This window comes from Ascaphus truei, chromosome 16 (genome assembly GCF_040206685.1).
Source record: "Ascaphus truei isolate aAscTru1 chromosome 16, aAscTru1.hap1, whole genome shotgun sequence".
Lineage (NCBI taxonomy): Eukaryota > Metazoa > Chordata > Amphibia > Anura > Ascaphidae > Ascaphus > Ascaphus truei.
The window spans coordinates 27,631,949-27,657,933 of NC_134498.1; the positions used below are offsets into that span (position 1 = coordinate 27,631,949).

General features: G+C 46.5%; 1 protein-coding gene and 1 long non-coding RNA gene across 6 annotated transcripts in view; one reads left to right on the plus strand and one right to left on the minus strand.

Moving 5' to 3' along the window:
- LOC142467327 (uncharacterized) overlaps positions 1 to 25,168 on the plus strand; it is a 99,225-nt gene extending 74,057 nt beyond the window's left edge. Inside the window, exon 3 of the long non-coding RNA XR_012788364.1 lies at positions 24,127 to 25,168. This is a non-coding gene — a long non-coding RNA (uncharacterized LOC142467327). The remainder of the gene's footprint in view (positions 1 to 24,126) is intronic.
- LOC142467326 (connector enhancer of kinase suppressor of ras 2-like) overlaps positions 1 to 25,985 on the minus strand; it is a 497,579-nt gene that overhangs the window by 232,199 nt on the left and 239,395 nt on the right. For all 5 annotated transcript variants that reach the window (XR_012788363.1, XM_075572875.1, XM_075572877.1 and 2 more), the window contains exon 5: positions 18,224 to 18,265. Coding sequence is in view for 4 of the 5 variants with exons in the window: in XM_075572875.1 (XP_075428990.1) it covers positions 18,224 to 18,265 (42 nt within the window). In the remaining variant the exon portion in view is untranslated. The remainder of the gene's footprint in view (positions 1 to 18,223; positions 18,266 to 25,985) is intronic.

A 25,985-nucleotide genomic window follows, 5' to 3' on the forward strand; every position in this document is an offset into this window, starting at 1 on the left:
ACTAAGGGTGGGATGTGCGGATGTGCAATATTGACCAGTTTTTGCGGAAGTCAGGCAGACTGACCTCTAGGTCTTTATTTTTGCCTCCCCTTATATGATGATGCTATATATATGAGCCTATGGACTAAACACAGTGTTCCTATTTCTGGACTATCTTTCTCAAGTACAAATATGTATGTGTGCACACACGGTATTTGAGCATCGCTCTACCTACTCTTCGTCTGTCCTTTAACCAGTTTTCAATCCAGGTGCATATATTATTACTGAGTCCAACTTTCTTTACTTTGTACACCAACCTCTTGTGTGAAACCGCATCAAAAGTCTTTGCAAAATCTAAGTAGACCACATCAACTGCATTACCCTGGTCTAAATTCCTACTTACCTCCTCAAAGAAACAAATAAGGTTAGTTTGGCAAGATCTATCCTTCATAAATCCATGCTGACTATTACTAATAATTTTGTTTTCCATTAGGTATTCCTGAATATTATCCCGTCTTAAATCTTCAAGTAGTTTCCCTACTATTGAAGTCAGGCTTACAGGTCTGTAATTTCCCAGTTGTGATCTAGCTCCCTTTTTAAATATAGGCACCACATCGGCTTTACGCCAATCTTGTGGTACTGAGCCTGTGGAAATGGAGTCCTTGAATATTAAATATAACGGTTTTGCTATTACTGAGCTTAACTCCTTGAGAACTCTTAGATGTATGCCATCGGGGCCAGGTGCCTTATTTACTTTAATTTTTTCAAGTCGCTTATGAACATCTTCCTCAGTTAACCAATTGGTCATTAATATGGAGGATGCGTCTTCCTCCTGTGGCGCTACTATTGAACTTGATTATTCCCTGGTAAACACAGAGGCAAAGAATTTGTTTAATACCTCTGCTTTTTCCTTATCTCCAATAATCTGCCTACCCATCTCACACTGAAAGGGTCCTATATTTTCTTTTCTCATTTTTTTGTTATTAAGGTACTAAAAGAACTTTTTAGGGTTGACCTTACTTTCTATTGCAATCCTTTTTTCATTATCCATTTTTGCTAATTTAATTACCCTTTTGCAATTTTTGTTACATTCCTTATAATTCTGATACGATGTCTCTGTCCCTTCTGACTTAAAGAATCTGAACGCCTTCCTCTTCTTGTCCATTTCCTCCCCTACCTGTTTATTTAGCCACATTGGTTTTGACTTATTTCTTTTATACTTATTACCCAAGGGTATACACTGATAAGTGTGCTTTTCTAACAATGTTTTAAAGACTGCCCATTTATCATCTACATTTTTCCCTGCAAAAACATCATCCCATTGTATTACTACTAGATTAGACCTCAGTTTATTAAAATCTACCTTTCCAAAGTTGAAGGTTTTTGTTGAACCCAAGTAATCTGTTTTTTGATAATTTATTTCAAACGAGACCATGGTATGATCACTGTTAACCAAATGTCCCAGGACTTGAATATTTGTTATTACTTCTACATAGTTTGATATGACCAAATCCAGAACTGCCCCTCTCCTGGTTTGTTCCTCAATAATTTGGGTCATATAATTGTCTTTAAGCACCCCCAAAAACCTGTATGTAGAGGGAGAGAGGGGGTGGCCCGGTATTAAAGGGGTTACACCCCATTTGGCCATCCCCTGACCTCACCAGGGAGACAAGGAATGTGATTTAACCCCTGTTATGACATGTAAATGTGTATTCCCCTGTTCCCCTGTTTTATTGTAACCTCTGGTTTAATTAGTGTCTGCATCACACACACACTAGGATCCATCCGGGAGCACAAGGGTTAATAGTTGTTTAGTGATTATAGCCCTTTGTGTAATTTTCCCGCCTTTTCAGGCACCATTTTGCAGGCTCCCATAGGCCGCCATTGGGGCTCCATGTATTTCAATGGCGAATCTTGCTGTTGAGTCCTGTTTCCTGAGAAGACCAGCAGATGGCGTCCGAGAGGAAGAGCGGCGGTTTCCCATTGTAAGTCAATGGGCCCATTGACTTCAATGGAGAATCCTTGAAAGACCTTTCCAGGAACGAGTTGGCTGCCGTCCAAACCGCTTAACCGCAAAGCGGATACATTTTCAATAGGAGAGCTTTGATCACTTAACAAGTCAAGTTCAACGACAAGTGGCGTGGGAATAAACAGTTCTAGAGCACCTAGAAATAAAATTCTTTCTGCCCCTAGTTCCTAGACCTCCCCCCACTCGACCACAACCGGGTCCCCGTATCCTGGACCCCTGATAAGGGTTGAACCGAGAAGAGCGGGTCGCGCCATAGGTTCCAATGGCGGCGGCAGAAACGGCTCAGGAAAACGGCTAAGTGTCAAAAGCTGAAATTTGGTAATCCATAGCTCCGGTTCCGGAGGGCCCAGAGGATCAGGGTTTGGGGTATCTGTAGCCACTGCTCCGGCATCGCTGCAGAACCATCCTTGACCCGCTTGGACCAACCCGACGGAGTATGGACCCCCTTGAAGGTTCGGGATTTTTCCCATAGACTCCAATGGTGGCCAAACCCCATTGACCGGCTACGGCGGAAAAACCCCATTGACTTCAACGGCGGCGTCGCCCCGTTGAAAGTCTATGGCGGGGATTCCCATAGCCGCCAAGACGATGGTTTGCCATTGAAAGCCTATGACGGCGGAACACGTTGTTTTCAATGGGGATTTAGTGAAAAACCGTGATTTAATTTACAGCGGAGATTTTTGTATTAAAATGTGAAACGGTTTTAAGTGTATTTGTGTATCTCCGGCTCCGAAGGTCGTAGCAAGTCGCAAATTGGACCATAGGGTGTCCCAGTTCCGGCATTGAGAACTGGGAAGTTTGGACCTGCTGGACCCAACGGAACCAGATATGTGATTTGTTTATGTTTTATCTTTCATACTGTGTTTAAATGTATGGGTAAAACCCAGAGGAAATTCCTTTGCATACCAGGGTAGCATATGGCCAGAAAGGCGACCCAATGTCTAGGACTTAAGTATGTTTCAAAGGATTTTGTCACCTCCACTGTTTGCATGAGGGCGGAGATTACTCAAACCAGAGCAGTCTTCAAGTGTTCCAGTTCACACCTCACAACAAAGAATATCCTGCCAGGACCCCAAACTGGTAGACTAGCTGGCATTCCTGATGCAGAAGAGGGGTTACAGAAATGAGACCCCAGAGCTCTACTGCGCATGTACCAACTAGCAGGGGGGCATGTGTCAAAATGTGTTCCCACGGTAATGAGTGGCTAGAGTTAATTGAAAACCAATCCACTGTACTCAATGTTAAGGATAGGGCACAAAAGGTTTATAAACTGATGTCCACCCTGTATCCTTTGTCTTCTGATATCATCTGATTGTTACCTGATTGCGAGAGAATTGCTATGCTTCATACTTCTCATTCCCAACCCCAAAGTAAGTGTACTTCTTGTTTGTTACTGTATTATTTGTGTGTTCACCTATCCAAAGGAATAAATATACTTTATTATATCTAAGACTCGTTCAGATCAACCCAGTGATTTGTGTAACCTTTAATACCTGTGACAGGCTATCGTCACAGGCTATTAAAGTTAACTGGTGGCAGCGGCGGGATTGAACTGGACCTAGATTACAGTATTCTGCGGGGTACTGTGATCTAGTGGGAACTTGATGGTAATTGCAAGTTCCTGGGCCTAAAGATATTGAACACATGTTAGTGCAACAAGTAACGCAAGTTGTCACACCACCTCACCTGCTGCGACCCAAAACCATGAGTGAAACGGAGAACGCCTATTACCTGAAAACTAGAAATCAGCTAAAAGACAAGTGCCGTGAATATGGACTGGAATATGTGGACCAGGAGGTCGAGGACATGGTTGACGCAATCACAGCATATGAAGCCGAACGGGCAGAGTCTCAGGATACGGCTCAGCTTGCCCTTGTACAGCCGCCCGGAGATCAGGGACTGAACCCAGTGCCGGAGTGGCAGGATCCTGGGGAGGGGACAAGTGCACCTCCCGGGACAAGTGCGACAAGAGGGGCACTGATGGCTGTGGCCACCAGTCCGTTTACCCCTGAAATGTTGGCACTGATTACAACGTGGGGAGACCGAGGGACAGCGGAGGAGCGGCTAAAGTTTCTCTCAATGGCAGTGAACAGACCCGCTTATGCCCCCCGGTCCAAACCCGCAAAAATGAACTCCAACTGGACAAGCACAGTCTCACCAAGTACGTGGAAGGCACTGATCGGATCGACATGTTTTGAAGGAACTTTGAGACGCAGTGCTGGCGGTACAAGGTGATTCCCGAGCATCGGGTTGCATGCTTGGACCCGCTACTCTCCGGCTTGGCTAAGCAGACATTCATGGCGCTTACAGAGGAGTTTGCTGATGACTATGACCACCTGAAAGAACTATTGCTATTTCACCACAGTTTTACCCCATGCCAGGACTTACCAACGCCTGCTGGACCTCATCTTTCAGGAACAGCTCATTCAGCAGAACCCGCTGGCGGTGAGAGCTTGGGTGTATGATAAAAAACCCAAGACCTACACAGAGGCGGCGAGGATGGCAGATGACTATGTGGTCAGCCGGTCCCAGATGACCGCCAAGGTACCAGCCAAAGCGGTGACCGTGCCGCTGCCGGCCAAAAAAGCTGTGAGTACCCCCCAGTGGACCCAAAAGCTGCCCGCGGGGCAGCAGTTCACAGAAGGCGGGAGAGCTCCGGCATGAGCACCGGTGCTACAATTGCAACAGCACTGGTCACCTCAGACCAGATTGTCCGGAACCCCTGCATTCCAACGGACCCTATTGGGGGCAACGCACCACAGCTGCGAAGCCGGTAGCCCGCGTGTGGGTGGCTTCCACCAAAGAACCAGGACCGATCATGGAAACAACTCCCAGCGGGACGTCCCATGTCACCCCTACCCCGGTTTCATCGGTGCCTACAGCCAGGAGCGGAGGACATCTCGGCGCAGACCTGCAGCAGACGGACGGCCGGAGCAAACATCTTACCCCGGTCAAAGTCGGTGACCGGCAAGCAGTCGGCCTGCTGGATTCAGGAGCTGCAGTGACCCTGGTCCGACCTGATATGGTCCGGCCAGAGGAATTGCTCCCAGGCCCTGGGATGCAGATCACTGTGGCCGACGGAGAGCCACGTTTCCTGCAGGTGGCCCGCATCTTTTTGGATTGGGGGTGGGCAAGGGTGTGCGGGAGGTGGGGGTTTTACCTGGTTTGGATGCCGACATTCTTTTGGGCAACGACCTGGGACCGATGACCTGTACCTACGACCGTGTGCCCCAGCCCGCTGCAGTGGCGGCGGTTACCCGGAGCCAGACCGCGGCACTGCCGGCGGCGGCCGCTCCAGTCCCCCAGCCTTTGTGACCAACGTTAGCGGAGGGCGCAGAGGAGCCTGGGGAGGTAAGCCAGGATCAGTTGCAACCACAGGTTGACTTACTGTTCCCCCTTACCCTGTCCCCTTCCCCTGACAATGACATGACTGGAGGGTGGCCAGACTTAGGAGCCCAGTTTAGGGAGGCAGTGAAGGCAGACCCTACCCTGGCCGGTGTGAGACTTCGGGCGTCCGAATCTCAGGCAGGGGAGGGCACTGAGCGCTGCCTATGGCATAAGGGACTCCTATACAGAGAAGAAGGGAACCTGGGGATAGAGGAGGGATTGACCGGTAAGCGACAGCTAGTAGTGCCCCAGGGGTACCGACAGCAATTGTTACGGGTAGCTCACTCTATTCCGTTAGCGGGACATCAGGGGGTCACCAGGACGCGAGCAATTTCTGCCGCTCTTATGATGCCTGCCAGCGAGTTGGTAAGGCGGGCGACCGTGTGAAGGCACCCCTGAGACCCCTACCAATAATAGGGGAACCCTTCCAGAAGGTAGCGATGGACCTTATAGGACCCCTCATGATTCCTAGCAGGTCAGGGAAGCGCTACATCCTCACGGTGGTGGACTTTGCCACCCGGTACCCTGAGGCGGTAGCGCTTGGCACCATAAGTGCCAAGACAGTGGCAGCAGCTTTGCTGAACATTTTCTCTAGGGTACTGTAGGTTTCCCTAGTGAGATCCTAACCGATTATGGGTCGCAGTTCATGAGTGAACTGTTACATTGTCTCTGGGATGCATGCGGTGTACAGCACCAGCGCACTACCCCTTACCATCCCCAGACAAACGGATTATGTGAGAGGTTTAATGGTACCCTGAAGCAGATGCTTCGGACCTTTATAGAGGCGGAGGGGAAAGACTGGGAGATTCCCCTGCAGCACTTGCTGTTTGCATACCGAGAGGTACCGCAAGAATCTACAGGCTTCTCCCCCTTCGAGCTACTATATGGCCGAAGGGTACGTGGACCTCTGGACCTATTCCATGAGGGATGGGAAGGGGAGACTACTGTCACTGCTGCTTCAGTGATCCAGTATGTAGTAGATCTCAGAGACCGGTTAGAGATGCTCATGGGGGTGGCCCAGGACCACCTCAGGGCTGCTCAGACCAAGCAAAAGCAATGGTATGACCAGCAGGCCCCTAGCAGAGAATTCATCCCAGGACAGCAGGTGCTTGTTCTCAAACCCACTCGGGAGAAAAAGCTGATGGCTGCCTGGTCGGGACCGTACTCGGTTATCCGAAAGGTGAATGAGTGCAACTATGTTGTACAGGTAGCGCCTGAGAGGCACAAGACATACCACATCAACATGTTGAAAGAATACAGAGCACCGAGTATGGGAGCAGTGCTGGCCATTTGTAGCCCACTGCTGGAGGTCCGGCGAGCAATGCTCTGCCTGATCTCCTAGGGGAGGCTAGGCAGGGAAACACTGTAGAGCAGGTAGAGATAGGGGCACAGTTGACTGCTAGGCAGAAGGGAGAAGCCAGGGACATGCTAGCTCAGTTTAGCGCCCTCTTCACGGACATGCCAGGGACCACACATCTCACAAAACACCCAGTACACACAGGGGACCTGCAGCCTCTGCATAAGCACGCTTATAGAGTGTCAGCAGAGGTCAAGACAAGTATGGAGAGAGAGATTGAGGAGATGCTGACTCTAGGGGTAATTACTCCGTCCCAGAGCCCTTGGGCAAGTCCAGTAGTCCTAGTGCCTAAGAAGGACAAAAGCACCAGGTTTTGTGTGGACTACCGGTTGCTCAACGCTGGGACGGTGTCAGATGCTTACCCATGCCCCGCATGGATGAGTTACTGGATGAACTCGCGGGGGCAAAGTATCTGACCACCATGGATTTGAGCAAAGGCTTAATACAAATCCCACTGACCCTGGAGGCTAGGGAGAAGTCAGCATTCATCACTCCAAGTGGCCTCTATGAGTTTTTGGTGATGCCATTTGGGATGAAGAATGCCCCGGCTACCTTTCAACGCCTGGTCAATAGGTTACTGGAAGGGATGCAGAGCTATGCCAGGGCTTACTTAGATGACATTGCTGTCTTTAGTAGTTCCTGGGAATCCCAAATAGGACATGTATCTGCGGTGCTGGATAGGATCAGGGAGGCTGGGCTTACCATGAAACCCACTAAGTGTATGGTAGGGATGGCAGAAGTCCTGTACTTAGGGCACAGGGTGGGTGGAGGGCATCTCAAACCAGAGCCAGCCAAGGTAGAAGCCATAGTTGAGTGGCCTGTTCCAAAACCCAAGAAACAGGTCATGGCATTTTTGGGCACCGCAGGGTACTATAGGAAATTTGTCCCACTGTACAGCGCCGTGGCCAAACCCCTGACTGATCTGACTAAGAAGCAACTGCCGGTGCTTATTACCTGGACTCCTGCCTGTGAAACTGCTTTCCAGGCCCTGAAAACTGCGCTTGCTGGAGCCCCTATACTGGCTGCCCCAGACTATACCAAGCATTTTCTTATTCAGACCGATGCCTCAGACTTTGGTGTTGGGGCTGTGTTGAGCCAGGTGGGGGACGACGGCAAAGAGCACCCTGTGGTGTATCTCAGTCGCAAACTGCTCCCCAGGGAAGTGGCATATGCCACCATTGAGAAAGAGTGCTTGGCCATTGTGTGGGCACTCAAAAAGCTCCAGCCCTATGTATATGGGAGGGCTTTCACGGTCATCACAGACCACAATCCCCTGAGTTGGCTACAGAGGGTGTCAGGGGAGAATGCCAAGTTGCTGAGATGGAGCTTGGCTTTGCAGGAATTTGAATTTACCATTCAACACAAAAAGGGCAGTGAAAACAGCAATGCTGATGGACTTTCACACCAGGACAATCCCTCTGAGACTGAATTCATTAATGGTGCCAGCAGTGTCCCACTCCCCATTAGGGCCAGTGGGCCACAGGTCACCCATTAAGAAGGGGAGGTGTAGAAGGAGAGAGGGGGTGGCCCGGTATTAAAGGGGTTACACCCCATTTGGCCATCCCCTGACCTCACCAGGGAGACAAGGGGTTAACTGGGCTGAGGTCCAGGAATGTGATTTAACCCTTGTTATGACATGTAAATGTGTATTCCCCTGTTTTATTGTAACCTCTGGTTTAATTAGTGTCTGCATCACACACACACTAGGATCCATCAGGGAGCACAAGGGTTAATAGTTGTTTAGTGATTATAGCCCTTTGTGTAATTTTCCCGCCTTTTCAGGCACCATTTTGCAGGCTCCCATAGGCCGCATTGGGGCTCCATGTATTTCAATGGCGAATCTTGCTGTTGAGTCCTGTTTCCTGAGAAGACCAGCAGATGGCGTCCGAGAGGAAGAGCGGCGGTTTCCCATTGTAAGTCAATGGGCCCATTGACTTCAATGGAGAATCTTCGAAAGACCTTTCCAGGAACGAGTTGGCTGCCGTCCAAACCGCTTAACCGCAAAGCGGATACATTTTCAATAGGAGAGCTTTGATCACTTAACAAGTCAAGTTCAACGACAAGTGGCGTGGGAATAAACAGTTCTAGAGCACCTAGAAATAAAATTCTTTCTGCCCCTAGTTCCTAGACCTCCCCCCACTCGACCACAACCGGGTCCCCGTATCCTGGACCCCGATAAGGGTCGAACCGAGAAGAGCGGGTCGCGCCATAGGTTCCAATGGCGGCGGCAGAAACGGCTCAGGAAAACGGCTAAGTGTCAAAAGCTGAAATTTGGTAATCCATAGCTCCGGTTCCGGAGGGCCCAGAGGATCAGGGTTTGGGGTATCTGTAGCCACTTCTCCGGCATCGCTGCAGAACCATCCTTGACCCCCTTGGACCAACCCGACGGAGTATGGACCCCCTTGAAGGTTCGGGATTTTTCCCATAGACTCCAATGGTGGCCAAACCCCATTGACCGGCTACGGCGGAAAAACCCCATTGACTTCAACGGCGGCGTCGCCCCGTTGAAAGTCTATGGCGGGGATTCCCATAGCCGTCAATGGCTGCGGTTTGCCATTGAAAGCCTATGACGGCGGAACCCGTTGTTTTCAATGGGGATTTAGTGAAAAACCGTGATTTAATTTACAGCGGAGATTTTTGTATTAAAATGTGAAACGGTTTTAAGTGTATTTGTGTATCTCCGGCTCCGAAGGTCGTAGCAAGTCGCAAATTGGACCATAGGGTGTCCCAGTTCCGGCATTGAGAACTGGGAAGTTTGGACCTGCTGGACCCAACGGACCCGGATATTTTAATATGTTTATGTTTTATCTTTCATACTGTGTTTCAATGTATGGGTAAAACCCAGAGGAAATTCCTAGCATACCAGGGTAGCATATGGCCAGAAAGGCGACCCAATGTCTAGGACTTAAGTATGTTTCAAAGGATTTTGTCACCTCCACTGTTTGCATGAGGGCGGAGATTACTCAAACCAGAGCAGTCTTCAAGTGTTCCAGTTCACACCTCACAACAAAGAATATCCTGCCAGGACCCCAAACTGGTAGACTAGCTGGCATTCCTGATGCAGAAGAGGGGTTACAGAAATGAGACCCCAGAGCTCTACTGCGCATGTACCAACTAGCAGGGGGGCATGTGTCAAAATGTGTTCCCACGGTAATGAGTGGCTAGAGTTAATTGAAAACCAATCCACTGTACTCAATGTTAAGGATAGGGCACAAAAGGTTTATAAACTGATGTCCACCCTGTATCCTTTGTCTTCTGATATCATCTGATTGTTACCTGATTGCGAGAGAATTGCTATGCTTCATACTTCTCATTCCCCAACCCCAAAGTAAGTGTACTTCTTGTTTGTTACTGTATTATTCATGTGTTCACCTATCCAAAGGAATAAATATACTTTATTATATCTAAGACTCGTTCAGTTCAACCCAGTGATTTGTGTAACCTTTAATACCTGTGACAGGCTATCGTCACACTGTTCCTTTTTGTTGGAACGCTAATCTCATTGCCCCAGTCTATGTCTGGATAATTAAAATCCCCCATTATGCAAACATGACCCAGTTTTGATGCCTTCTCCATTTGCAAAAGTATTTTAGCTTCCTCAATCTCACAGATATTTGGTGGTTTATAGCATATTCCCACAAACATTTTCTTTATACTTTTACCTCCACTGCTAATTTCTATCCACAAAGTCTCTACATTTTCATCATTCCCTTCATAGACATCATCCCTTATAATAGGTTTTAGATCCGGTTTAACATATAAACATACTCCACCTCACCTTCTATTTGTTCGATCCTTCCGAAACAGAGAATAACCCTCTAAATTAACTGTCCAGTCATGAGTTTCATCCCACCATGTTTCAGTAATGCCGATGATATCATACTGCTCCCTTGCAGCTATTAATTCAAGCTCCCCCATTTTATCTGTCAGGCTTCTTGTAATAGCAAGCATGCATTTCAGTTTTTTTTCAGCCTGTACTATTATCTTATCTGCTCCTTCCTTTCTGCGCCCACTTTGTTTAGTCTTTAGAAGTTTTCTAGTATTATCTGTATTTACTATGGGTGTCTCACTGCTTGTCAAACTTGCACTTGCCCCCATTCTACCTCCATACCACCTTGTATCCTCATCTATTCCATTTAGTTCATTATCTGTTTAATTCCCCTCCCCCTCCATCCTAGTTTAAAATCTCCTCCAACCTTTTTAGCATTCTCCCCCTAGCACAGAAGATCCCTCTTAATTGAGGTGCAATCCGTCCCTAGAATATAGATGGCACCTCTCAGAAAAGGAGTCCCAGTGCTCTAAAAACCCAAACCCCTCCTTCCTGCACCACTTTCTTAGCCATACATTAACCTCCCTGAACTCTGACTGTCTCCCTGCGGTAGCGCATGGCACTGGTAGTATTTCAGAAAATACTACCTTCGAGGTCCTTGCCTTAAGCTTTTGGCCTAGATCCCTGTAATCATTTTTTAGGACCCTCCATCTTTCTCTAACTTTGTCATTGGTGCCAACGTGTACCAAGACCGCCGGGTCAATCCCAGCACCCCCCCCCCCCAACAATCTGTCTACCCGATCTGCAATGTGCCGAACCCGAGCACCCGGGAGACAACAAACTGTTCAGTTCATGCGGTCCTGGCAACAGATTGCCCTATCTACCTTCCTAAATTAAATATAAAACTTCTCATTCTGTGTGGATTGAATTATCCAATATAATACGCCATGTGGTGTATTTTCACTTCTACATGTGTGTTCCTGAAATTCGAATAATTTAATTCTACATTAAATACACTGACCCAATTCTGCCCTGTCCCATATGTTATCATACACGCCTGGTACAAATGTGTTGAAATTGTGAATAAGGGGTCACACCAGGACCATATTGTCTGTGTAATGCTAAGGTCAGCTTTTCCCAAGCATTACTAGTTTAAAGCAAGTATATTTCAAATTAGTAATAGCATATAATGTGTTCATCACACATTGCGATGTATACAGGACCAAAGCCAGATTTTATGCTAAATAAATATCAAGGCAGCAGCCCTGCTGGAGGAGTGAGAACATTTCAAAGCCCTCTATGCATATGCAAGGCAAGGAACAGCATGCAGGAACTGAAGTGCTTTCTCAGGAGAGATTTGAGTGCTTATTTTAAAGCAGAAGGGAAAAGGCACAGCTTGACTGTAACAGTCCTGGGTTTGTTCAGCTATGTTTGTTTAGATATAGTTGTGAATATCACAGTAGCTGTTTATGAAAATACCCTGCATGAGAAAAGAGAGAGGAAATACTGTAACACCCATGTAGAAATCATGTCCTCATAATCACGACTTATTAACCTGAAACACGAAGGTTTATCGGAACAGCTTGGGAAATATTTGGATGTTGAGTTCTGTTTTTCTAAAAGTGTTATTTAGCCATTTTCCCCGTTAACATATGGGTCAAGGGCATCTATAGACAGCGCAGGGTGCCATGCAGAATATTTCACTGGCTGCAGGTCCCGGAGTTATGTCACGCACAGCTGAGCGCAGCAGCGTAAAGAGCTGTGCAGATACTCACCTACACAAACTTAAATGTACACCCACATATACATCTAGGCATAGATATGTTTGTGCAGTAACAGAAAAGTATACATACACGTGATAACATATACAAGTCAAGATCACAGGTTCAAGAGTGCATCCATCCAGTCACTGCTGCCTATACGTTGCAGTCGGTGCTGCCTATACGATGCAGTCGGTGCTGCCTATACGATGCAGTCGGTGCTGCCTATACGATGCAGTCGGAGCTGCCTATACGATGTAGTTAGTGCTGCCTATACGATGCAGCCGGTGCTGCCTATACGATGCAGTCGGTGCTGCCTATACGATGCAGTCGGTGCTGCCTATACGATGCAGCCGGTGCTGCCTATACGATGCAGTCGGTGCTGCCTATACGATGCAGTCGGTGCTGCCTATACGATGCAGTCAGTGCTGCCTATACGATGCAGCCGGTGCTGCCTATACGATGCAGTCGGTGCTGCCTATACGATGCAGTCGGTGCTGCCTATACGATGCTGTCGGTGCTGCCTATACGATGTAGTTAGTGCTGCCTATACGATGCAGTCGGTGCTGCCTATACGATGCAGTCGGTGCTGCCTATACGATGCAGTCGGTGCTGCCTATACGATGCAGCCGGTGCTGCCTATACGATGCAGTCGGTGCTGCCTATACGATGCAGTCGGTGCTGCCTATACGATGCAGCCGGTGCTGCCTATACGATGCAGTCGGTGCTGCATATAGGATGTAGTTAGTGCTGCCTATGCGATGCAGTCGGTGCTGCGTATACGATGCAGTCGGTGCTGCCTATACGATGTGGTTAATGCTGCCTATACGATGCAGTCGGTGCTGCCTATACGATGCAGTCGGTGCTGCCTATACGATGCAGTCGGTGCTGCCTATACGTTGCAGTCGGTGCTGCCTATACGATGCAGCCGGTGCTGCCTATACGATGCAGTCGGTACTGCCTATACGATCCGCCTATACGATGCAGCCGGTGCTGCCTATACGATCCGCCTATACGATGCAGCCGGTGCTGCCTATACGATGTAGTTAGTGCTGCCTATACGATGCAGTCGGTGCTGCCTATACGATGCAGTCGGTGCTGCCTATACGATGCAGTCGGTGCTGCCTGTACGATGCAGCCGGTGCTGCCTATACGATGCAGCCGGTGCTGCCTATACGATGCAGTCGGTGCTGCCTATACGATGCAGCCGGTGCTGCCTATACGATGCAGTCGGGGCTGCCTATACGATGCAGTCGGTGCTGCCTATACGATGCATCCGGTGCTGCCTATACGATGCAGTCGGTGCTGCCTATACGATGTGGTTAATGCTGCAGGGTCTGTCTAGTTGGGCAGTGGAAAAGTCTGAGAAAATGTTTGTTTGCCGAGTACGTCATTAGGACACTGTAAAGTTTCATGAATAAACCCCCACGACTCTCAATCCTAGAATATAGCTCTCGTTTCCACAGCTCTCTAAGGCCCGGGTGCACTGAGCTCCTATTTAACCTAACGCTTACCTAAAATAACGTTGGGTTAATTATAATACCTATCCACTAAAAAAAATACCGTATCATCAATGCTACCCCTTAAATAATGGGTGGTTATTATTTCCGCGGCCGTTAGTTAATGATATGCAGAAGAGGTGTTCCCCCCTAACATCATATGTATCCACTAAAGGTCGTTCAGGTCAACGCATGGAAATAATACGATGCAGCCTGTGCTGCCTATACGATGCAGTCGGTGCTGCCTATACGATGCAGCCGGTGCTGCCTATACGATGCAGTCGGTGCTGCCTATACGATGTAGTCAGTGCTGCCTATACGATGCAGTCGGTGCTGCCTATACGATGCAGTCGGTGCTGCCTATACGATGCAGCCGGTGCTTCCTATACGATGCAGTCGGGGCTGCCTATACGATGCAGTCGGTGCTGCCTATACGATGCATCCGGTGCTGCCTATACGATGCAGCCGGTGCTGCCTATACGATGCAGCCTGTGCTGCCTATACGATGCAGTCGGTGCTGCCTATACGATGTAGTTAGTGCTGCCTATACGATGTAGTTAGTGCTGCCTATACGATGCAGTCGGTGCTGCCTATACGATGCAGTCGGTGCTGCCTATACGATGCAGTCGGTGCTGCCTATACGATGCAGCCGGTGCTGCCTATACGATGCAGTCGGGGCTGCCTATACGATGCAGCCGGTGCTGCCTATACGATGCAGCCGGTGCTGCCTATACGATGCAGCTGTTGCTGCCTATACGATGCAGTCGGTGCTGCCTATACGATGCAGTCGGTGCTGCCTATACGATGTAGTTGGTGCTGCCTATACGATGCAGTCGGTGCTGCCTATACGATGCAGCCGGTGCTGCCTATACGATGCAGCCTGTGCTGCCTATACGATGCAGTCGGTGCTGCCTATACGATGCAGTCGGTGCTGCCTATACGATGCAGTCGGTGCTGCCTATACGATGCAGTCGGTGCTGCCTATACGATGCAGCCGGTGCTGCCTATACGATGCAGTTAGTGCTGCCTATACGATGCAGTCGGTGCTGCCTATACGATGCAGTCGGTGCTGCCTATACGATGCAGTCGGTGCTGCCTATACGATGCAGTCGGGGCTGCCTATACGATGCAGTCGGTGCTGCCTATACGATGCAGTCGGTGCTGCCTATACGATGCAGTCGGTGCTGCCTATACGATGTGGTTAATGCTGCAGGGTCTGTCTAGTTGGGCAGTGGAAAAGTCTGAGAAAATGCTTGTTTGCCGAGTACGTCATTAGGACACTGTAAAGTTTCATGAATAAACCCCCACGACTCTCCATCCTAGAATATAGCTCTCGTTTCCACAGCTCTCTAAGGCCCGGGTGCACTGAGCTCCTATTTAACCTAACGCTTACCTAAAATAACGTTGGGTTAATTATAATACCTATCCACTAAAAAAAATACCGTATCATCAATGCTACCCCTTAAATAATGGGTGGTTATTATTTCCGCGGCCGTTAGTTAATGATATGCAGAAGAGGTGTTCCCCCCTAACATCATATGTATCCACTAAAGGTCGTTCAGGTCAACGTATGGAAATAACGTTAGGTGGCGTTATCCCTCTCCCGAGCCTGAGAGAGCGAGACACCCGTGCACAAAAAGGAATACATCCGAGTAACCTGGGATATATGCTAATTTCAATATGCAAAGTATATTTAAATGACTTAAATTAGTATATATCTCAGGCAAAGAAGGGTGGGGAGCCGTGTTGGTCCTTTCTTCCAAGTAGTAACAAAGGAAGGAGAGAGAGTAGCGGGTCTGATACCTTTTATTGGACCATCCAGTAATTGATATGTTACAAGCTTTCCAACCTCTCAGGGTCCTGCTTTGGGTAACGCAGACCCTCGCCCTCCTCTGTTACTATACACCTCGGGTATATCCGGTGTGTTCCTTTTTGGTGCACAGGTGTCTCCATGTGTTGCCTAAAGGTGAGTTTGGAGAGATATATATCGCAGTTGGGACTGTAGTACAACGATTTCTATTTGACATGCCCCCTTAATTCTGCCTGAAAACGTTCTTTATAAAGCTCTTTCATGGGCGTTTCGGCTTTCGTGTCTACGCACGTATTTTGCGAGTGGCAAGATGTTCTCGAGCTCCTTTTGGTGTACAAGCCTCAGGTACGGGGTTTTAAGTAGAAAATAGCCGTCCCTCTTTTTTTTTTTTTTTAAAGCATGTGAAATATTATTGCCGTGCATGTAATGGTCATGAAATAGTTTTGCTTATCAGATATTTTGTATCATTCTTACCAAGCCATCGTTTTGACCATATTGTTCTAAAGCTGGTAGACCAGGGGTGGTCAACTCCAGTCCTCAAGGGCCACCCAACAGGTCAGGTTTTCAGGATATCCCTGCTTCAGCTCAGGTGGCTCAATCAGTGGTTCAGTCGTTGACTGAGCCACCTGTGCTAAAGCAGGTATATCCTGAAAAGCTGACCTGTTAGTGGCTCTTGAGGACTAGACTTGTTCACCCCTGTGGTAGACAAAAGACTTTACAATTTAAGTCACACAAATACCCCTTTTATTCTCAGCACCCTATTGCTTAACTGCCTGCTGGAAACAGATTGATTGGCCTCCCTGGGAAACACTAACTACATGTATTATCTGTCCATGAGCACTGGGAGTAACATGCAGTAACAGCTATCCATGTGTTATGCTGAACAAATGCACAACATAGAAATCACTTAGAAATACTCAGGTAACTCAATATGAGAATCAGGATCGTGTAATGCAATCCATATTCCGCTAATACAGTTATATGAAAGGATATATTTAATATGCACTGCGGATTGGTTATTACGATGCTAAGCACATATGGAGGGGAGCTGATTGGAAGGGACACGTTCTAGGAGAAAGAAATCACGGTGAGTTGTATACCATTGTTTGTTTGACCCTGTGTATAAAAGTATATCGTTGTAAACTATATTGATAGTTTCGTTTTATGGATGGACTGACAGTGCAATTTGGAAGAAATATAAGTGAAGTTTTGCAGCTACAGCTTACTGTTCAACACGACCTTAATATGGGGATCTTTAATCACTAGCAGTGGAAGGTCAGAGGTATATATCTTTTTCTTTTATACGCTAGCCAAAGCAATAATATTCCAGGTGCTTCATTTTGTCCACAAGGCATTTCTTCTGTCAAATAAAAGATAGATGGATATGATACTGATACTAAACTAAACATGCTCTACGCATTAACAGTAGCATGTAGGGGAACTGGCAAATTTGGGTTACATATATGATTTATCGTTTGATTAGGACGATGCTTGAGAGTCAATCAAGTCTGGAAAAGGAGAGCACAATAACAAATAATGGGGGAAACGGAATATTAAGGGGGTACTACAGTACAATGAGTAGAAGGGCACACCAAGAAATAATAGGTAATGAGAGAGGAATATAGCGTACTGTATATGGAGCATGCCTGTTTATAAATAAGTGGGAAATCAACGATTTAGTGGAGGACTAAAATATAATTGAAGAATTACAGATGAATGCAAGTGTTACATTATATTGATGACATACTGTGTGTGTGAATGTATGTGTATATATATATATCATTGTTTCAACCTTTTGGGTCTCACCTGTCTGTGAGTAGGGTTACTGGCTCTATACTTCTTTGACCCAGGCTGTGCTGAAAAGCTGTGTAATTACCCAGAATCCCCTGCTGCAGTGGAAGTACTGCATGCTAAGAGATAATGGGGAAAGACAGGGCTGCATATGTATGTATGTATGTATGTATATGTGTTAATAGCCTTCCACGTCAGGTTTTTCCTTCTCCTCCTAGAAGTAATACTAAAGCTTGCATGTATGTTCAGCCCTGAGCCTGTGACTGCTGTATCATTTCTGCTGTCTGAAAAGAAACCCCCATCTAACTGTCCCCCTCCTTTTCTGCCAGTCACTTTAGGAAGGTTCTTTCTTCATTTATTTAATTGGAATTAAAATAGCAGTTTCTATCGTGACATGTTCAGTTCTGCACATTGCATAATTCCTAATTACAGGTTCGTGACTCCATATGCTTGGCATCATGCTGCATAACCGTTACATCATACAGTGTATTTAAAGGTTCAGCACAGATCGTTCCCTTTTTTTGGCCCATTTTAATGCACACGGCAGTGTACAAATTGCTTGCAAGCCAGGCAGTAAAGAATTCTTGCACTTCATTGATTTAGTTACTGACTGCCAGTAACCTCTTGTAAAGTTCCTGTAATTTCTGTTGTAATAGCGTCTGATCTTTATAGAAGAAAGCTGTTTGCTAAAACACACAAAACCAGATTTGCCAACCAGATCCTCGTTTTATCTCATCTTACAGGTCAGAGTTCCGAGAGCACAATAAATGAGCACAGAGATGTATTGATTTATCATATTAGATGAAGTTTTATGGAAGAATAAAAAACGCGGGTGTACTTACCACGTGAAGAATTTTATTTTCTGTTTCATACACTGTACAATCCTATAAAAAAGAAAGCAAAACATGAATCCGACTGGCTCATAACTATCTGTATATCTCTGTTCTTATGTATACAATCAAACGTCAGTCTTTTCTGATTAGGTTTCTATTGCAGATTGAACCAAAATGGTATTTTTTTTACCTTCTCTAAAACGGAACGGCATGGCAGAGCATTGTTATGGAAAATCAGATACACCCCCTGTTGTTGGAACACAGTCATCAGATAAGGTTTAACTGAATCTGAATACACCTGATTACCCCCATTTTACTGCTTGCTATATTGTCAAATACATATTAACTGTCCAATGTATTGCTGCACATATAACAATGCCGATTCATTACTGCACATACTGTATAACAATGCCATTGCATGTGACATCCACCAATGAGGATTGGCACTGTATAAGGTTGGCTTCTGTTTGTGTCAGTGAGGACGTAGCAAGCCCCTCAAGCGAAACGCGTTCCTCGGTAGAAGGATAGAGGTGTCATTTTTTGGTGTGATAATTCTGGGTTGGTTGTACAGTAGGTATTAATGGTTTGCCTGCTAATTCCCCCACAGTAGTCAGATTGTTCAGGTGGTCAGTGCTGCTTTGCTTGGAGTATAACATTTGTCTCCAGGCTCGGCACGTACCTAGCATTCAGAATGTAATTGCCAACTCTCTCGTTTCAAGTGGAAACACTTCAGTGAGGTGCCACCAGGAGCATTGCGGAGTGGCTAGCAGTGGTTTGAGCACCGGTGCAGCTTGTCAAGATCAACCTGGAAGGCTTATAAGAAAGCATGCTAGGAGTGGTCTGATTCTGCTTGCAGGAGTGGGGACGGTTTTGATTCAGTTGCAGGTATGCTGCACTTTTTTCCTAGCCTAAAAAGTAAGGGTGTGTCAAGGGAGGGTTGGGGGGGAGGGGGCGTGGTCTCTAAATGTCAAACAGGGATGTCTGTTTTCTTCAAGTTATTCATCAGGAGCGACTGAATGAAGGTTTTGATTGTTAAAAATGTGCTGGTGGGTTGGAAGATCTAAGGGCCAGGGAGACGTCAGCGTAGGCCAGTGGCTGCAGAGATATTAGCCAGGTTTTGAAAGCCTCGGAACAGGTGAGCAGTTCAGATTTTTAGGTTCTTCGGCTTGAGCAGCTTTTCTATTCGATTTTGTTTTGCGCCTTCAGGGTGAGAAAGTTTGCGGGAGGAAAAGGCGTGGAGGATATGGATTTGTTTTTGGAGGATGCAGTGGTTGGTCGCAGTAGGACCAGATTGGTGAAGTTGCTTGGGTAGCGATGTTCACTACGCAGGGAGTTGCAGCCTTTTTAGGGGTTCATTGAAGTAAGAACTGCAACGGTTCATCTATTGGTGCGTTTTCCCGTTGTTTCTCCAGTGTTTTCAAGAAGTGTTTGGCAGTAGCGGGATTAGATATTTGGAACTCATTTGTGTATTGGTGAGGGTGAAATTAAGAGCGTTAGGCTGCGTCCATGGTGAATTGTGCCGGGCGGAGGCGCGCTGAGGCTGAGGGAAAGTGGGTGCTTTCTCTGGCCTTGGTTAGCGCGCCGTCCGGGGGCGTGTCGGGGGGCGGGCCAGTGACGTCATGGAGGGCGAACCGCTCACGTGACCGGCACTGCGCTCCCATGAGCACGAAAATTTTAAATTTTCATAAGACTTAGGCCTCGTTCAGGGTGCAGGCTTCGGAGGGAGGGCATGCTGCCGTGCGAGCTGCCGTGGGACACAAAGTATTCAAATTGAATACTGGTTGTCAGGGTAGCAGAAGCCAGGAGTTGACGCTGGCTACAGTTTCAATAAACGAAAAAAATCGTTTTTTGAAGCTGCAGCAGCAGCGTCACTGGGACCTCGGCAGCCAATGAAATCATTCTTGAGAATGATTTCATGACTGCAACTCGGATCCCTAACCTCAGGTCTGTAGCCTCCTCCCCGCCTCCTCAACTCCTGAAAAAGTCTGCTGGGGAGGATGAACACACATCGCCCAGCAGACTGCCGCCCTCCCTCCCGAACGCCCTCCCTCCCAAACGCCCTCCCTCCCAAACGCCCTCCCTCCAACTCCTGCCTCTGGCACCCTGAACGAGGCCTTACGCTTCCGCTCGCTTGCGTAAGCGAGCCCCTGCTAAAGCCGCTCTCATTGCGGCTGCAGGGGCTCACTGCCGAGCAGGAGCGCGCCTCAGCACGGGTCAGCGCATAAGCGCTGACCATGCCCGAGGCCTTAGGCTGGTAGATATAAATATTACATCAGGTTTGGTGAGGGGTTGAGCAAATAAAAATTCCACTTATGAGCACATGTCTCAGACCGGTCCGGTGTCTGACGGACGTGAATATGCTCATAAGTGGTATTTTTATTTCCTGTACAATGTACGGTGGAGGTTTTTTGTCACTTTTTTTTTTACTCACCACACCTTACTTTGTGAGGGTGTAACAGGGATTTATCCTGCTCTAAATAAAAGCCTCTAGTGGTCTGAGAAATCGAGCAGCTAGTCAATTAGCCAGCTCCACCTGGGTAATCAGACAACCTCCTGCTGGGAAGAGACCTAGAGACTCCTTAGCACAGTCACAACTGTGCTGACGGAGGCGATGATGTCTTGAGCATAAAGGCCCAATATTCTGGTGTAGCACCGCTTAGTAAATATGGGCCAATGCTTGATGCATATAATTGTACTGAAATCCATTGAAGCTGCAACTCCAATTTACCTCATCAATATTTTAAACCAGTTGGTTTCTCGGTAGCATTACAGATTCTCTACTTTACAGAAGCCCAAAATCAAGTTCAGGGTAACGCATGTGATGACACGCTTGGTGGAGGCACACATGTGATGACACGCTTGGTGATGGCACGCATGTGATGACACGCTTGGTGGTGGCACGCTTGGTGATGGCACGCATCTGATGACACGCTTGGTGGTGGCACGTTTGGTGGTTGCATGCTTGGTAGTGGCACGCTAGCATTTGGATACAGTACAATTTACTGCAGCAAAGGTATCTGTCGATACTATATTGTACTTTATGTTGTTTTGTGGAATGTACAAAGACAGGAAAACGATATTTTCTCATATCATTTTAAGAGCTCTAATTTCTTTAATAGAACATTTGCATTCAGAAATATGCGTGTGCCTGTTCAACAGTTTTGCACACTGACCACTGAGCACACTTTTGGTATTCTGCCACGGGTGCTGTCCGAAGCAGGGGGATCCTAGCACTCATACGGCAGACACAGAAGAGTGCGCCCGCCTGGACTTGCTTCAAAAAAGGAATGAAGATTTATTCTTTACAGATAGACGTTTCGCTCTAAGCCTGGGACCTTCCTCGAGGACAGGTTTAAAACCTCGATGTGTAAATAACACATCTTAATTCCTTTTGAAGCAAGTCCGCGTGTGTGCTCTGTTCTGTGCCTGCAGTATTCTCTGCACCAGTTCTGTGACAGAGTTTGGCTCATAACCCCTGAGGTCCAAAACACAGCTCCCACTTTGTCCTTTTTCTTTCCTTCCTTCTCTTTCTTTTATTTATTTTCTTCCTTCCTTTGTCTCATTACTTCTATTTCTATCATTGACCATGTTGGGCGCCCGAACAAACCATCGCAGGCAGCAAAAACTGTGCTTGTGAAAGATGGCCGCCGGGTTACAAGCATGGCGGCGGTGGCACCACTTCCTAATGGTATCGCAAACTTTCTATTGACGGCCAGAGTGAGCCCCGACCCCACTGCCATTTTGAATCTGTCCTGGCCGGGGGATGGACGGCTCAGTCGCTCGTGGACCAGGCGGATGGGGGGACTGCGGATGTGTTCTCTGGGGCTCAGGTAAGTAAAATTACAAAAGTGTGATATACATTGCTGCTATAGTGTTTTGTTGCATTGTTATTGAATCATTTGGAGATATGTCTGATGATTAGGAAGGAGCCCAACAAAATACTGCATTGTATTCCACTGAAAATCCTAGCAGCGCAGATTGTCCTTGGTGCTGTGATTAGCATGGCAAAAAAATGAATATTACTCCCATATATCACATAAACAGGTACATAGGGAAAGTGCACACGAACAATCTGATAAACACGTACATGGTACAATTGTGACGGTGATACAGATGCAGCGGCCATTATTTTAACAAATCACGGCGCCGTTTTCGCGTGCGCCGCTGTACTCCACGCGGCATTAACGCGGCCAATCGCCCCAGGCACACGTGTTTTATCACGGTTGCTTTGTTTGAATTTCATGGATTGTGCGCAATGAAATGCAATGAAATGAATGAATTGTAATGTGTACAGTATTGTGCTACTGTGTCAATTTCAGGTGTTTAAAAGCCAGAACACTAAAATGCCTTTTTATGCACTCGCCAGCACTCGCGTCTTAAGGCGGGAAGGTTGGAAGAAATCCAGCGCCATGACATGGGTATTTCGAGGTATACACCGCGTGATTTGTTAAAATAATGGCCGCTGCATCTGTATAGCAACACACTGCAGTAAAATAAAAATCTAATAAATTATCATATGATGCAAGGGTAATCTGTGCACTGTATACTGTATGGCGGCGTTTTATGTTAACTTGGCCGATGGTGAGTCTGTTTACCATGTAACTTTAAGACAGGGGGGCTCAACTCCAGTCTTCAAGACCCCCAACAGACAAGCATTTAAGGCTATACCTGCTTCAGTACAGGTGGTTCAATCAGCCCCTGCGTCAGCACAGGTGGCTCAATCAGTCCCTGCTTCAGAACAGGTGGCTCAGTCTTCGATTTAGGCACTGTGCTGAAGCAGGGATATCCTGAAAACTGACCTGTTGGTGGCCCTTGAGAACTGAAGTTGGCTACCCCTGGTAAAGAGGTATATATTATGCCTATTTAAAGAAACAACCTAGATTTGGTTAATTCATGCAGCCATTTGTAAATAATGCACTTTATTTGAACTGCATAAACGTGTAACCTATTTTATTTTTGTCCCTTTAATTTGTGCACATTCTCGGATCCGGAGATGTGTTTGAACTCCCCTGGCTTGTTAATTATAATGCCTAAAACTTTTCCAACATTAACATCTCAATCATATTGCAGATTAGAGGCCAATACAGACACAAAGCTTAGGAAAGCACTGGTTTTAAAATACTAGTTTTTCATGTCTCAAATAAAACTAAACTTTATTTGAAAATAAATGTAATAACATTTTGTTTTGTGTATATATTTTTGATTTTGGGATTCTATCACATCTTTTAAAAAAAAGTGGGTAGTAAAATGCTAGTGATAAATGGGATAGGTATGGATAGACACACTTTGCAGTTACAGATACAAATATTGATAACTTATACCAGGGGAGCGCAATCTTTTTCTCCTGCGCCCCCTTGCCGGCTGTCCCCCTCTCCATGCGTCCCCTCCCCCCCCTTACCTTGGTTCCGGCATTCTTGGCGTCATGTTGCCATAGCAACGTGATGTCACATGACTCCGCGGCATCATTTGACGCATCTCCAGAAGCCGTCTGAACCAAGGTAAGTGAAGTTTACAGAGGCCTTCGCCGCTTCCCTGGCATTTGATTTAAGTGCCTTCGGGAAGCGTGCAAGGCCTCTGCAAACCCTGCGCCCCCCGCAGGTAGAGTCGCGTCCCCCAGTTTGTGCACCCCTCACTTATACCATTATACCACTACCCAAATCGTTCCCTAGCACAATTAGAGATAACGTTTGGTACATTAACAAGCTGATGTTCTGGGGAGTAAACTGAGCCACTGATTGAGCTGAAGCAGGGATATCTTGGAAACCTGACCTGTTGGTGACCCTTCAGGACTGGAGTTGCCCACCCCTGGTCTAAAGCTTCGAAATTAAAGAACCCAAATTCTTAACTGATGATATTCCTATAATGACTGCTCCACACCTCAGTAAATCCTTGATGTCCTCTTCATTTTCTAGGAGGTACATGAATATCCCTTCCAGCACGTACTGCTCTTTTAAGGAATGGAAACCAATTTGTGCATTGAAGATACATCATCATTAATTCCACCAATTCAACATAATGTTTGCCCACATCGATGAAATGACCTTCCCAAACAGAATCTGGCCATGTCACAGAAGACTAGCCCATGACACTTGCGAGTGGACATTGATAAATGTTTCGTGCCTCCGGCTCCTCTCTTTGAAAGCACCGTAGACTTTTTAAATGTGAATGTTTAACCTTCTGCACCTGTGACTTTTACATGAAATTGCATTTCTTCATCGGACTACCTTACTTTTAGATACTGAATTATTATTTCATGGTAAAACAAACCCTGATGTCCTGTATTGCTTTGCTGGAACAAATCTGTTTTTCTCTGACGAGGCAGCAAATCTCTCTGGCTAATGATGACACGGAAGGACCACGGTTGATGTGGTTCTTATACTTGAGGTACGGGCAGCAGACACATTTGGCTTCGACACACAAATCCTTTGTCTTAAAAGGGGTCACAAATAGATATATGTGAACTGGTCACATTCCAGTGAGCAACTTATTCTTGCAATATTTTAAACATTTTTTTCCAATTTAGCCGTTTTTCTTATTGCTAAAATGGAGCAATTGCTATTTTAAAAAATTGCTGTTTTTACTAATTAATTTTTAAACTTTGGTAAAACTTTGCCCTTTTTTTTTTCTCTCCAAAAAGTTGAATTAAAGCCAAACAAGGTCGCGTGATCCTTGCACAACTTTGGGGGGCAAAACTGACGTCATGCGTCTCCTCAAAATGCTGCCATGTCAGCGCGCTACGTCGCCGGCAGGTGCGCAGGCACTTGGCTAACAGCAATAGCCAACTACGGAAGTGTGCTTGCCGGGCGCGAGCACGAAGCAACTCCTCCACTATGTGCCCAGACTAAGAAATAATCTCTACCCTGCCAGAACAGCCTTCAATGTAGAGGTTAACAGGGGAGGCCAACTCCACTCCTCAAACGCTACCAACAGGTCAGGTTCTCAGGATATCCCTGCTTCAGCACAGGTGGCTCAATCAGTGGCTCAGTCTTTGACTTAGCCACTGATTGAGCCACCTGTGCTAAAGCAGAGCTATCCTGAAAACCTTACCTGTTGGTAGGACTGGAGTTGGCTACCCCTCAGCTATAGGCCTGAGTATGGGTAATGTCTAGAAGTGACTCACATAAAGTAGAATTCTTTGATAGCACTTTTATGCAAGTTACATTTTGCATGTTTATATACAGAAAGTAGCAGCTGCATAGCACAGTGAGTAAAAAAGAACACGCTCTACAACAAATAATGCTGTGTCATTTTTTATTTTTTTTAAGTGCCTGGGGTAGATTGTGAAACGATGGCGAGGAAATGAATTAGCACCAGTGCACAATAAATTCAGAAGCACATAATTGTCACCAAAATTCCCATTCCCATCTTAAACGCTAATAAATCCTGAAAATAAAAACATAAATATCCCACATTGTCGTTTTGGGCTATGGCTTTATTAAAAAAAAACAGCAAAACAGCTAAAAAAAATATATGATTGATTGCTTTATGTTGCGGAAAGCAGCGGGGCTGTGTTTTCAGTAAAATTTCAGATTGGTGGCCAAATGAAAAGTAACATGCTAACTACCAGTACGTAGAAATAAACAGCAGCTTAAATCCTACTCTGCAGGTAGTATGGAATTCTGGTAGTGTGGTCAAGAGCAGGCAGGACACTGCTGTTAGATAAAAGACAAGAAAAAAGCGCAAAACGCAAATAGTGAAGTATATCAAATAACGTATTTAGTATAAAAAAGGGGTAAGTATTCTGCGTACATCAATATAAAAGAACATAAAC